Here is a 14,825-nt window from a genome sequence, read left to right as displayed (position 1 = left end):
GAGGAAAAATCACACGCTTGCTCCTTCTTCCACAAGCTATATATTTTAAGACCGTGGAGAAGTCTTCTGAGATTACATTAACAAAGTCTTAATTTTCTACAGAACTGCAAGCTTTCTAACACTGCCTTAGGTAAGACTAATGAATAGAAGTGACAGAAAGGTCACTTCATTTGATCAACAATAAATTCCATGAAAGAAAGTCTTTTGTGAGAGATTAGTTTTATTTTGCCGAATATGGTTTTTGTCTTTTAAGATGAAAAGTACTGTTCTTAGTTCAGAAGTACTTATCAGATACCCACATATCAGGAAATGTTGGGTAGGAAGTACGTCCCAGACTTTTGGATTTCATAGACCTGTAATATATATTCAAAAATTTTTTGGCATTTTGTCAGGATTTACAAACAAACCCAGCAAACCTGACATCTACTGACACTTTAATTTTACAGAAGGACACAGTATAAAAAGAGCAAGAAACTTAAATTTCAGAATAAAGGATAGTCTTCCAAAGAGAACAAATTTAGATTTACCAAAAAAAATCACCGAGACTGGACTTTTAGTTACTTTGGAGTGGTTACTCCCAAATCTGCCTTCATAATAATAATTTCATTTCTTAAAAAATGTGAGCTCCACTAATACCAATTGAATCAGAATTTCTGCTATTTTTAAAAGCTCTCCAGGAAATTCTAATGTGAGGCCAGGGTTGAGAATAACTTGCTATAGAAGATACAAAAACTCAAGGAATTTATAATCTAGTGGGTTTAAAGCAGGTATTAGAAACTCATATACCTACAGGGTCAGCTGTCAAATGAGCTACGTAGCTGAGTGTTATACCAAAACCAAACTAGGAAGACAGAACAAAGCAGGGGTCCCCAACCTCTGGGATCTAATACACGATGACCTGAGGTGCAGCTTGTAGAATAGCAGAAATAAAGTGCACAAAAAATATAACGTGCTTGAATCATCCCAAAACCACTGCCCCCAACAGGCCGTGAAAAATTGTCTTCCGTGAAACCAGTCCCTGATGCCAAAAAGGTAGGGGACCGCTGGAATAAAGAGAAGATACTACAGTTTTCCAAAGAGGAAAAACATACAACATACAAATGAACAGGCACCAGAAGGGCATTAGTTTTCCTGGGAGACCACAGAGCAGTGCATTCAAATTCTGAGAGGGAATGACCGCCAACCTAGAATTCTTTATGAGTCACAGTCAAAGGTAGGATTGAATAAAGAGATTTTCAGCTTTCTATCTCAAAAAATTTACCTCTTGGGCACCCTTTCTCAGCAAATGGAGGAAGTGCTCCACTAAGGTTAAGGAATAATCCGAGAGAAAGACAGGACACTGAGTGGAGCTGACACTGGTTGATTCATACACGTGTGGAAAGTTCTGAACCTGTTTAGGAGATACCTCAGTGAGTGCGTTACTGTCAACAGTTGTCACAATAGTTTGTTGTCAATAACTGAATAAATTTCACTCCTTGAACTAAATCTTCCATATTTAACCGAGGAGCTAGATGCTTACTCTGCTCCCCTCTACAGGGAAAGCCCTCTGAAGAGATGTATTTACCCTTCATCCCTACTTACTCTTTTTTGTTTTGATACTAAAATCTATTATATAGCTTCAGAATTTATGCTTCTGACAAGATGGAATAGCATAATTTTCCCACTCCTCCTGCTGAGGAAAACTAAAAACTATGGGGAAAAATATAATAAAACAAACACAAGAAGACTGACGGACGACCAAGCACCTCAAAACTCAAGGAACTCCACACTGTGCTTTCTTAAGGTTTTCGTCGTGTATCCCAGACTTGGGGGCAAAAGATGCCGCCAACATGGAAATGTCGACAGACAAAAAAGCCCCAACAAAAACCTGCTCTCTGCCGCCAAGGGACCAGGAAAGGGGCAGCCTAGCAAGACAAACTAATGGCCAAACAACCACTCCAGCCAAACACCATCATCCGTGTTGAATGGTGGTGGCCCACAAAAGGACATGTCCACATCAGAACCTATGGCAGCAATTTTATTTGGAAAAAGGGTCTTTGCAGCTATAAGTAAAATAAAGACTTGGAGATGAGATCATCCTGGATTATTTGAGTGGGTACTAAATCCAAGACAAATGTCCTTATAAGAGACAAAAGGAGGGAACTCCCTCGAGGTCCAGTGGTTAGAACTTGGTGTTTTCACTGCCATGGGCCTGGGTTCAATCCCTGGTTGGGGAACTAAGATCCTGCAAGCCTTACAGGGCAGTTGGGGGAAAAAAAAAAAGCCCAAGGGAGAAGGCCATGGGAAGACAGAGACAGAGACTGTAGTTACAATGCCTGTGGCCACCAGTAACTCCAAGGATGCTCCCCTAGACCCTCTGGAAGGAGTACAGTCTTGCCAATACACATCTTATGTATGTGTACATAACTTATTTATTACTATTATATATACACACACACAGTTAAAAGTGAAGATGACTTTTCTCCCTCTACTTAAAAGATTAAATCTGAATTAATTAAATCTCATGAAAGAAAAAAAAAAATACACACACATACCTTTTACTTTTTTATTTTTGTTTCAGATAGTTGGACGAGGCATCTACATTCTAGCACATCTTCTTAATCACTAAACAAGTGAAAAACAGCTTACTTATATATAAAAAGGCAATGGGAAAAGGTCATGATTGTCTAATAGGGAACTGGAATCCCCCAATAAATTATCTTACAAAAATATCAAACTTGCTTTTCCACTTTTCTACTCTTAAAAATGGAAAAAAAAAAAAAAAATTCACATTAAAGAGAAAAGATCTTAGGCTGGTAAATAGCAAGTTAAGATAATCATGTTTACATCCAAGTCCTTCAAATAAATATTTTAAACAAATTTGTTTCCCAAAAAATAGGTCAAGTATTTAGCCTACACTTGTTTGGTCCACTAAAAGACCACTCATGAACTGGATTGCAACTCAGACCCCATCAAGAGCGACATGCGAGTCACTAGGCTGGATACGCACCGGTGCCTATTTCAAACGTGGGACATAGCTATTAATAACACTGCTGTGCATACTACTTCCGTAAGTAGTTTTACCCTGTAAAACCCCTCAAACCTAACTGGGAATGGAGCTGCAAGGAAAGAACAAAAGAAAACACTTTGCCTGTTGTAGACATTTGCTCAGTAATTTTTAAAACTTATCACACTTTTGGGACTTAAAGATTACTGAACATGAGATAAAATTCAATACTGCTTACAAATCCCTGAAGATGAAGAGCATATGCAACACTCCTGTGGAGAACACACAAGGGAGTGTCCGTCACAGCGTACATTATGGCATATTCTGCCTGGTCTAGTCCTGGCTTTTCATTCTAAAGTCTTAAATGGCCTTGGATCTTTAAAAGATGGAGACTTAATAAAAAATGATGTTATGTTGCATTTTTCTGTTCTTACAACCAACTTTAGAAGTACAGTGGAAGGGTTCATAGGGCTTTCTGTATCTCCTCATACTTTAAAAGCCAGTTTGATTTTTATTGTAATGTCATATTCCAATTAACACTATACTAAAAAATAAAATGGACTGCATTGCGACGGTTTTGTCTACCATATTCATGCCTCTTATTGCTGAGATAGTCCAAAAGATATCCCGTAAATAATTTCTGTTTCCAATGGCTTAACTGAGAGATGAATTTAACCATTTTTTAAACCAATGACAACTGGGCTGAGAGGAAAGCTATGTGAAACCCCTGCACACCCAAAGCCAATCATAGGCAAACCTAGAACACCAGCACTTTCCACCCAGGATAGAAAAATGAGCATCCAAAGTAAAGAGAACCACAAGACTGATCGAGTAACCAATCAAACACCACTTCTCTGTTATTTGAGCTAATAGTCACTCGAAGCTTGAAGTTTCCGCCTTCGTTATTATTGGTGGATCCTAGAGTCACAGCTTCAACGTCAAATGTGACAGTGGACCCAGAAGTAACTGCGGGCAACTGATTAGTCATTTCTTTTCCATTTACAAAAACTGCACCTAAAATGTTAAGGTAAAGAGTCATTGACATGTGAGCAGCAACTAAGAATGGAAACAAGATGCTAGATTATTGGTAATGCAGCTAATTTCCTAATTAAAGAAAACATTTTGGAATGCCAACTGGTCAAAGATAATGCAGTTAAATATGTTCATTAACCCCACATTCCCAAGGCAGAAGGAAAAGTTAAAGCTTTAATAACGTTTTAGGCTTCTGGTCCAGGGTTCCACTCTTTTAAAAGAGACCATGAGTTTCCTTCCTGTGGAATAGCAGGACTGTTTCACATGGAATACATAAGGATCCTGTCTACCGACTGTTTGACCCACACCATAAAATATTAACACATCTTGGTAGTGATTTTTAAGTGTGATCACTGTGAAGTAAGGGACCAAAGAACACTATAGATATAAACTCTCCTCATTTCCCTAACCTATGCTGAATTTATCTTCTCTATGTTGAATTCAGATGACTTAGGCACACGGAATCCAGGAGTAAACTGCCTGGCAAAAAATCTCAGCTCAATCACCTCCACACTAAGTGACTTTAGGCCAGCTACTTCAGCCCCAGCTTCTCTGTGGCTTTTCTCATCTACCGTGTGCTGGGTGTGCCCACTCAGCGCTGGGCGTGCTCCTTTCCAGCTCTTTGCGACACCATGGACTGTAGCCACCAGGCTCCTCTGTCCATGGAACTTCCCAGGCAAGAATACTTGGAGTAGGTTGCCATTTCCGCCTCCAGGGAATCTTCCCAACCCAGGGATCGAACCTGCGTCTCCTGCATTGTCAGGCAGATTCTTTACCACTGAGCCACCTAGGAAGCCCTTTCATCAACTACAAAATGGATATAATGCTACTCCTCACTTCAAAAAGGTGTTAAAGATTAAATAAGGTATTTTTAAAGGGTATAGAATAATGCCTGGTATGAAGCAGTCACATAGATATGTCATTAAGACCTAAATTTTTTCATCTTCTGGTATAAACGTGTGATACTGATTCAAATCTTATTATAGTAAATTATACATTTCAAAGAGAATGGCAGTTATTTTCTCCTTACTTACCATTTGTACTAATGCATACTGCTTGATCCCGCTGCAGGGAGTCATATCCATTCTGTTTTTCTGCACACACTCCTATACTGTCTCTTCTGTCTGGTTGTCCCACAGTTTCAACTCTGTCAACGGGGCAGAAAAATCTTTTAAATATTTTTTTAATGTGATCTCTACTAGTTGCTAAGCATAACAAGAGCAATTTCATCACGATTACTCTTAAGAATAGCTAACAATAATTTAGCACTTCTTAAATTCCAGGTCCTGTTCTGAAAACTTTGTGTCCGTATATCTTATCTATAAATCTTCTCATTCAGTTCGTTTTTAACAATCCATGATGTAGGCACTGTTATTATCATACCCAGTTTATACATGAGTAAACTCAGACACAAAAGAAAAAATAAGGTTTAAGAAAAAGGGAAAATAAACTGATCTGATCACTGAGCTGAGTGGTGGAGCTAGGACACGAACTCAGGCATTCTGACTTCAGAGTCCATGTTACCTGTTTAAGGCTATGACAGCATATTTCAGCTCTATGTTCTGGTTCTAGACATATAGAAAATGTGTCATATTTGCTATTATAACGAATGTGATCATCACTTAAACTTTTATTAGGAGAGTCTATGTAATGACTACTGTTTACCAAGCATTTAAAAATAGACATTATCCCTCTTTTAAAACAGAGGATAATATGGTTATGGACATATTCTGGCTGGAGAACTTCATACATAGTAAGTTGAAGCATTTCCTTTTGCGTCTAAGTCTCAAACAACATGTCATCATGTACTTAGATATAATGGTCAACCCACATCCCGATGACCGGGGTCATCTTTCTCTCCATTCCAGAAAGCTAGACTTTGCAAGGACAGAAAAAGAAAAATGAGTGAGGGGCAGCACGTAGCTTTTGAGGGAAGACGTGGTTACTGATACCCAGAGTGGCCTCAAGATGTCTTTCCTTGTGAAGTGGCAAACATGGAGTCCATAATAAACATGTGGGTGGGTTTCTGAAGTCATTTCATTTCTAAACCAGCAGTATAAAGAAGGAGGAGAATGACGCCAGCCATACGACAGCATAGTTAAGTCCTAGGACTCATTCTACCATGGGGACACACACTTTCTAAATGATATACAGACCAAAATACCTTTAGGAGAGTTCCAGAATTCAGTTAAAAAGTCCCAAAGGAGCACACAGCTGAGAACAGCTGCACTGAACTGGGTGAGAAGAGTAATTTCACTTGCCTCATGTCAACCCCTCTTCCAAGCTACCGCAGCTCAGAACCAGGCAAGAACAGCCCAGCTCCTGACTTTTCCTTCAGAAAAGACACACAGGAGTGGAGTGTACATCCAACATTCCAGCTCCTTGGAGGGTTTCCCAGAGGACTGGTTTCTGTCATGTCTCATTTGGTGCACTGAAGGAACTGGCATAGCATGGATGCCTGAATGCTGCCAAGAAAAGTGAGGGGTGGCAGCCTGCAGCCAGTGCTGCAGGGAGGGAGAAGAGCAAGACATCCTTCTGGTGTGCTATCTTTCCACAGGCCAGCTCAAGGGAATGGTATCTGTCTCATTCCCTTGTCGGGAGCCAGCATACTCTGGATGTCTGGGGGCCACTGGGTCCAAGGGAGTGAAGGCACCCTGCGGCTGCAGGGCGTGCAGTACCACAAACTGGCACCAGAGGGAGCAAGAGATTACGAGCGCCTGAAAAGCCAGCAAGGCTCTAATTGAGAAACTGCACACACAAACTCAAGGGAAGTCCATTTACCAGGAAGATAGAACAATTATAAATATATACGCACCCAACATCAGAGCACTTAAATATATGCAGCAAAAAATGACAGAACTGAAGGGGAAAACAGTTACACAATAATAGAAGATTTCAATACTCTACTTCAATAGTGGATAGAATATCCAGACAGAAGATCAGTAAGGAGTAGGGGATCTGAGTAACACCGTAAATGATACGGACACTCCTCCCAAAAGCAGACTATACATTCTTCTCAAGCATACAAGGAACGTTCTCCAGGATACAGCACACAGTAGGTCACAAAATAAGTCACACCGAATTCAGGAAGACTGAAATTACACCGTGTTTATTTTCTGACCACAACGGAATGAAACTATAAATTAATGGCAGAAGGGAAACTAGAAAGCTCACGAATATGTGGAAATTAACAAACTTTTGAACAGCCAACGGATCAAAGACAAAATCAAAACGAAAATTAGAAAATGTCCTGATACAAATGAAAACAAAACCAAAACATATAGGATGCAGCAAAAGCACTGAAGAGCAAAGTTGACAGACACATACATCTAAAAAGATACCAGGGACTTTCCTGCTGGTTCAGTGGTTAAAGCCTCTCATTTCCAATGCAGGGGACATGGACTCGATCCCTGGTCAGGGTACGAACACCCCACATACCATGTGGGGCAACCAAAAAAAAGTTTGTGTTTTTTTTTTAAATCCAATTTCCAAAAAATTAAAATAAAAATTTTTTAAAATATCAGAAAACAACTTACATCTCAAAGAACAAAAAAGAACTAAGACTTAAGTTAGGAGAAGAAAGGAAATAATAATATATTAGAGCAGGAACAAACAATATAGAGACTAGAAAAACAACAGAAAAACATCAACAAAACTAAGAGTTGTTTTTTTGAAATGACTGACAAAGTTGACAGATTCAGCTAGATTAAGATAAAGAAAGACAAGATACAAAGTCAGAAATGAAAGAGGAGACATTACAACTGATACCATAGAAATTGAACAGATTATAAGAAACGCATAAACAAAATATACCAAGAAATTGGATAATTTAGAAGAAATGGGTAAATTTCTACAAATATACAACCTACCAAGAATGAATCATAAACACACAGCAAATCTGAACAGACTTATAACTAGAAAGGAGACTGGATCAGTAATCAAAAATGTACCAAGACTATCAGTAAACAGCAGCCCTGGACCAAAGAGCCTCACTGGTGAATTCTACCAAATGATTAAACAATAAATACAATCCTTCTTAAAGTCTTCAAAAACACTAAAGAGGAGGGAATAGTCAACTACAAACTGGCACTCGCCAAGGGCAGTTGCCATCTACCTCTACAAGGAATTAAATCATGTGCTGCTGCAGCTGCTGATTTTCAACACCCGTGAAAGGGGTTCAGGGAGGACAGCAGGAACGAGGCATGCTGTGCTCAGGGGAAAACTGGCAGGACAGGTCTTCAGGCAATTAGATATTTTCAGAAGCAGATTTTATGAGCCCAATTCTTGTATCTCCTCATACCTAGAAAAGCACTAAAATCCTTTACGATGATGACTGTTCTTCCTGACTAGCAGAAACCTTCTGCAAAAAAAAAAAAAAGCGCTTGATTGCATGTATTCCCCTTTCACCAAAATCATACACACTGACCTTTCCCCACTGCCTCTTTGGAGCAGTTTCTCGGAGCTACCTGAAATGCTATTTCCCAGGCTATAGTCCTCATTTTGCCTCAAATAAAACTTATTTTGCAATTCTCATGTTGTGCAATTTTGGGTTTTTTTTGGTCGACATTTCCAAACTTACAAGGTTAAAATTATCCTGAAACCAAAGTCAGAGGAAGACACTGCAAGAAAAGAAAACTTCAGGCCAACAACTCTGATGACTGACTACAGATGTAAAAATCCTAAATAAAGTACTAGCACTGTTGGTGAGAATGTAAATTGGTCCAGCTACTCTGTAAAACAGAATGGAGGTTCCTCACAAAACTAAAAATAGAGCCACCACATGATCCAGCAATCCCACTCTTGGGCATATATCCAAAAGAATTCAAGGCACTGAGAGGAACACAACAGTACTTCTATAGTGTTCCCGCTAAAGATACACAACCTGAATCTTAACATTTAGGAAACACCAGAAAAACCCAAAATGAGGGATCGTCTATAAAATAACTGACCTGTGCTCTTAAAAAATGCCAATATCATACAATTGAAAAGAGAGAAACTGTTCCAGGTTAATAGACGCTAAAGAGAGACTTCCCTGGTGGCCCAGTGCATAAGAATCTGCCTGCCAACACAGGTGACATGGGTTCAATACCCGGTATGGGAAGACTCTACATGCCTCTGAGCAGCTAAGACCCTGCGCCACGACTACTGAGCCCAAGTGCCGCAACTGTCCAAGCCTGTGAGCCTAGAGCCTGTGTTCCGCTCGACAAGCTACCACAATGAGAGGCGCAGGCACCTCAGGGAAGAGCAGCCCCCGCTCCCTGCAACCAGAGAAAGCGTGCCACAGCAACGAAGAACAAGCACAGCCAAGAATGAATAAATAACTCAAAAAAAGAAAGCAAGAATCTGCCTGCCAGTGCAGGGGACATGAGTTCAATCCCTGGTCCAGGAAGATCTCACATGCTGCAGAGCAACTGAGAGCACCCAGAGCCTGTGCTCAGCAACGAGAGAAGCCATCCAACGAGAAGCCCGGGAACCGAAACCAAGGGGGCCCCCTGCTCTCTGCAACGAGAAAGGCCGCTCGAAGCAGCAAAGACCCAGCACAACCAAGAGTAAATAAATAAATGAGGCTAAAGGGACATAACAAATGAATATCACACAGGATCCAAGATCTTTTTCTTTTCCGCAAAGAACGTTAATTGGGACAACTAAATCTAGTAAGCTCTATAGGTTAGATAATAGTGTATCAATGTTAACTTTATGATTTTTATGATCTCTTTTTATGAAATACTCACTGAAAATGATTTGGGAAAAAAAAAAGAAAATGATGAAGCAAATGTAGTATTGCGGAGTCTGGGTGAAGGCTATTCGGGGATTCTTTGTACTATTCTTGCAATTCTTCTGTGAATCTGAAAAATCATGTTTATAAAGATTTTAAAAACACACAAATCAGGGACTTCCTTGGTGGTCCAGTGACTATGACTCTCTGCTCCCAATGCAGGGGGTGCCCAGGTTCAGTCCCTGGTCAGGAAACTACATCCCACATGCCACAGCTAAGAGTTTGCATGCTGCAACCAAGACCTGACACAGCCAACTGAATAAATAAAAATAAGTATTTTTTAAAATCAAAACAAAAAAACAAAAACACACAGAACACTATATGGATAAATATATATATTATATACATATATATATATAGAGAGAGAGATGAATGTGAGGAACACAAGATACTTCAATTTTATCCCTAACATCTCTAATATTATTTCTCTAAAAAATAAAAACATGCTAATATTATCACTAATAGATGGAGGATAGTAATTATTCGTTTTAGTATTGCCTAATGAAGAATTTGGCTTGCCTTAATGCCTGGAAACAATCTCGAAACCACTAGAATGTTCCAAGTGACAGTAGTGTGTCTTCATTACTCATGGTGGGCATCTCAGATCCACCATGCTAATGAGGTGCTCCAGGTGGGTCCCTAGATAGTTTGTGCTAACATGACGACTCAGGACAGGAACAAGTCAAACATATGATCACAGGGTTGAGGCTCTGAGCAAAGAGATGTCAGTCCAATCTCCCAGATGTGTGTGTGTGTGTGTGTGTGTGTGTGCTCAGTTGTGTCTGACTCTTTGCAAACCTGTGGACTATAGCCCGTCAGGTTCTGCTGTCCATGGGATTTTCCAGGCAAGAACATTGTGTTGGTTACCATTTCCTTTTCTGGGGGATCTTCCCAAGTCAGGGATTTAACCTGGGTCTCCTGCAATCAATAAAATCCCAATAAAAACTCTGGACACTAAAGGCTGAGTGAGCATTCCTGCTTTGTAATACTCTGAGTATTGTTATTGCAAAGTCTTGCATCCCTGAAATGTATGCTTTGGTCTGGAACCCCTCACATCTCGCCCTGTGAGTCCCTCTCTCTGGCAGGTTCTGATGTGTATCCTCCTGCTATATTAACACTGTTATCATAAGTGAAGTGCTTTCCTAAGTTCTGTGAGTCATGCCAGCAAATTATAAAACCTGAGCGTGGTCATGGAAACCTTGGAATTTGTAGCCACCTATGTAGTTAGAAGTGAGGATGGGCCCTGGGGACCCCTGAGCTTGCAACTGGTATCTTTTAGTGCACTGTGCTCTCACTTGAGTTTGGCCAGCTTATTTCAAATGTACATTTTTTCCTGTGATTAAACTTCTTAAATGAATAATTAACTCAAATTTTCTTGAAATAAAGTATGAGTTAAAACTCAAAAGCAGGAAGTTGCTGCATAGCACAGGAAGCTCAACCCAGTGCTCTGTGGCAGCCTAGAGGGGTGGGATGGGGAGGGAGGTGGGCAGGAGGGGACATAGGTATACTTATGGCTGACTCATGATGACGTATGACAGAAACCAACACAACACTGTAAACCAATTATCTTCCAATTAAAAAAAAAGAAACTCAAAGCAGTAAGAAAAAAAACATCTTGGGAAGAAAGGAAAAAAAAACTCTTAATTTGAATAAATCGCAAAACTGTTCCTAGAAACATTCTGCATGAAAACAGCATTTGATAAACAACACAAGGCTGCCATTAAAAGCTTACAAAAATTTCTTTGAATATAAAATGAACCATGAAAATAAAGAGCTAATTTTCCTGAAACCCAGAATTATTTTCATAGCTCACTAAGAAACAGAATGTAAATTTAGCATCTTTGAATATTTTTTCGGGGTGGGGGGGCATACCACACAGCTTGCAGGATCTTAGTTCCCCAGCCAGCAAATGAATCTGGATCCCCAGAACGGAAAGCACTGCATTCTAACCACCGGACTTTCAGGGATTCCTAACATTTTTGAATTTTTAAGTTGCAAGACAAGTAATCAGGACATCATATCCTAAAAAAACTATCTGAATGGTTCTCTCACACAAACAAGTCCTATTAAAAAAAAAACAAAACTTTCCTATAAATCATCCAAATATAAAAAGTATATAAAAAAGACAAATGGCATATAAAATAATTGATGGCAGGGTACAGTGACCTCAGAGATACAATTAACTTAAAAAATCAACTTATGTACAAATTAGCAGGAAGGCATCCACTGCACAGAATCATGTAGAAAGTTGCAGAGGATAATTGTTCTCAAAGATAGAGTATTCTGAGAAAGAACATGGTTCAGAACAAAAAGCAGCAAGGTTGACAGCAAAAAGAACGCTAAACCTATTACTCCGCACTTTGGCTAACTGGGAAAAGCCTCAGAACCTCACATTTCCTTCTTCCCACAGTGGACACCTGGAGCAAAGGTCCAAAAATCCAGTTGTTTGGATAATATATCCAAATATATTATGGAAAGTATCCAACTTTATGATAAATATAAGAAAGAGAAGAAGAATATTATCATGGCCTATAGCTACAGGTTAAAACAGTAACACTTAAGACTGACAAGGATGCAGCAACAGCAGTCAGGACCCTCACACACTGCTGGGAAGACTGCAAGGACTTCCAGGAACACAGCCAGCTGGCCTGTGTGTCACCAACGGGAATCTAGCCCAAGGAACAAATAAGCCATATGTTAACAAAGAGGGTCAAGGCACAGCTTGACTTGTCAGGGGAAAAAAAAGAGAAAAGGGATGTCTTATCAAGTCATGGAAGACAAGGATTTTTTTATATAGAAATATATTCCTTACTATACAAATACTAAAATAGCTTTTATCCTCTCTTAAAATAAAACTGATTATCTTATTATTATTGTAAAAATTGAAAATCTTCCAACAAAGAAACTCCTAGGATGGCGAATTCACTGGTGAATTCTACCAAACATTTAAGGAACAATGCCAATTCTCACAGACAGTTCTGAGAAATAAAAGAGGAAGAATGATTTCCCATCTCACTCTATGAGGCTGGCAATTACCCTGATACCAAACACACTGTAAGAAAAGAGACAGATATCTCTCTTGTGAAGAGATGTAAAAATCCTCAAAAAATTAATAAAAGCTAAATTTACAGCAATATATACAAAAGAAGAACACATAGTCAAGTAGGGCTTCTCATGGGAATGCAAAGCTGATCCAGTATTTAAAAATCTATCGCTGTCATCATATCAACAGAAGACAAACCATATTATCTGATTAGTTACATAAAGATAATATGACAAAATTAAACATCCATTTATAGATAAAGCTCTCAGCAAAGTAAGAATAGAAGGAAACTTCCTTAACCCGATAGAGGGTATCCACAAAAAACTTACAGCTGGCATCATACTAGCACCTTATTCCTAGATCTGGAATGAGACAAGGATGTCTACTTTCAGCGCTGCTGCTCAGAATTACACTTCCTAGCATGTGTAGTAAGACAAGAAAAAAAATGACAAAACACTGATGGAAGGCATTTTTTAAAAAATTAAATGAAGATGGGAATTTCCTGGTGGTCCAGTGGTTAGGACTCTGCCCTTTCACAGCTGCGGGACTTTGATCCCTGTTCGAGGAACCAAGATCCCACAGGCCAAGCAGTACTGTCGGAGGGGAAAAAAAAAACCTAAAAAGGGTGACTTTCAGATTTATATACCTGAGTTCTCTTCACCGGTGGCTGAGACGGTGAAAAAAAATCTGCCTGCAATGCAGGAGAAGACCTGGGTTCGATCCCTAGGTCGGGAAGATCCCCTGGAGGAGGAAATGGCAACCCACTCCAGTATTCTTGCCTGGAGAATTCCATGGACAGAGGAGCTCTCGTCAAAGGCTGCTTACAGACCACTGTCCACTGTCACCAAAAGACACAGCCCCTGCTTCGTAAAGTGATGCACTCTGACTGCCCTGGAGATTTGTTACACCTTTTCTCTCTGCTTCCTCAGGAACACTCAAGCACTGTTCTTTCCTGGCCTTGTTCATAGTCTTGTGGGGTCTTCTTTTGGGACTGAATATCTGGAGATTCTGAGGTTGGCCAGCAAATATCATGACTTCCTGCCTAGTTGTGTTTTTATGAAGTCTTTACAGCTAATTTGGAATTTGAGTTTTCTGTATTACTTAGTTCTATTGAAAAAGCACTTCTGGGTTCCCCCACCTCTTTCATTCCTCCAAAAAGTTTCCAGAAGTGGAAAAAATTCAGAACTAAGGTACTGCTATGCATCTACTCGAGAAGGCAATGGCACCCCACTCCAGTACTCTTGCCTGGAAAATCCCATGGACAGAGGAGCCTGGCAGGCTACAGTCCATGGGGTCGCCAAGAGAAGGACATGACTTAGCGACTAAACCACCATGTTAAAACCTCTGAAGTTGGACTTCCCTGGCAGTCCAGTGGTTAAGACCCACACCTCCAATGCAAGGAGTACACGTTCGATCCTTGGTCAGAGAACAAAGATCCCACATGTTGCACAGTGCAGACAAAAAAAAAAAACTAAAAAAAAAAAAACCTCTCACTAGTATCTTCAGCCTGGTCTTCTCCACTTAACTCCACACTTGTATATTCACTGTCCACTCCACATCTTCACTTAAATGTCTTATAAGGAAATTAATTTGTGAAAGAACAAACTGATATTCACCCAGAAACAGGTTCCTCAAAAGGCCTCACCTACTTCAGTAAATGACAATTCTACCCTAAGTTACTTACTCCGAAAACCCGGAGGTTACACTTTTCTCATACCCTACAACCACTTGTCAATAAATCCTGTCAGTGCTTCCTTCAAAATAAACCCAGATTCTGACCACTTATCACTAACTTCTGGTCCAGGTTGAGCTGTCAACAAGATTAACCCTTTAATGCTGAGCGCAGCTTTTCCCTCATTTCTGGTTAACATTTTTGCCCCTCCTCTCCAGCCTCCTAACTGGTCTCCAGGCCTTCACCACTTTCCAGACTTCTTTCCACCCAGCAGCCAAAACCACCTGTAAAACGCACATCAGATCACCTCATTCAT

General features: G+C 39.9%; 1 protein-coding gene across 1 annotated transcript in view; it reads right to left on the bottom strand.

The window, feature by feature from the left end:
* Positions 1–2,535: 2,535 nt before the first annotated feature.
* Positions 2,536–14,825, bottom strand: part of CRLF3 (cytokine receptor like factor 3) — a 42,285-nt gene continuing 29,995 nt past the window's right edge. Inside the window, exons 7-8 of the mRNA XM_027519079.1 lie at positions 5,053–5,165; positions 2,536–4,000 (exon numbers count right to left, since the gene is read on the bottom strand). Of these exons, the coding sequence (XP_027374880.1) occupies positions 3,744–4,000; positions 5,053–5,165 (370 nt within the window). The 3' untranslated portion in view covers positions 2,536–3,743. The remainder of the gene's footprint in view (positions 4,001–5,052; positions 5,166–14,825) is intronic.

The sequence above is a fragment of the Bos indicus x Bos taurus genome, chromosome 19 (assembly GCF_003369695.1).
Source record: "Bos indicus x Bos taurus breed Angus x Brahman F1 hybrid chromosome 19, Bos_hybrid_MaternalHap_v2.0, whole genome shotgun sequence".
NCBI classification, from domain to species: domain Eukaryota; kingdom Metazoa; phylum Chordata; class Mammalia; order Artiodactyla; family Bovidae; genus Bos; species Bos indicus x Bos taurus.
This window is presented reverse-complemented; position numbering and strand designations above follow the sequence as displayed.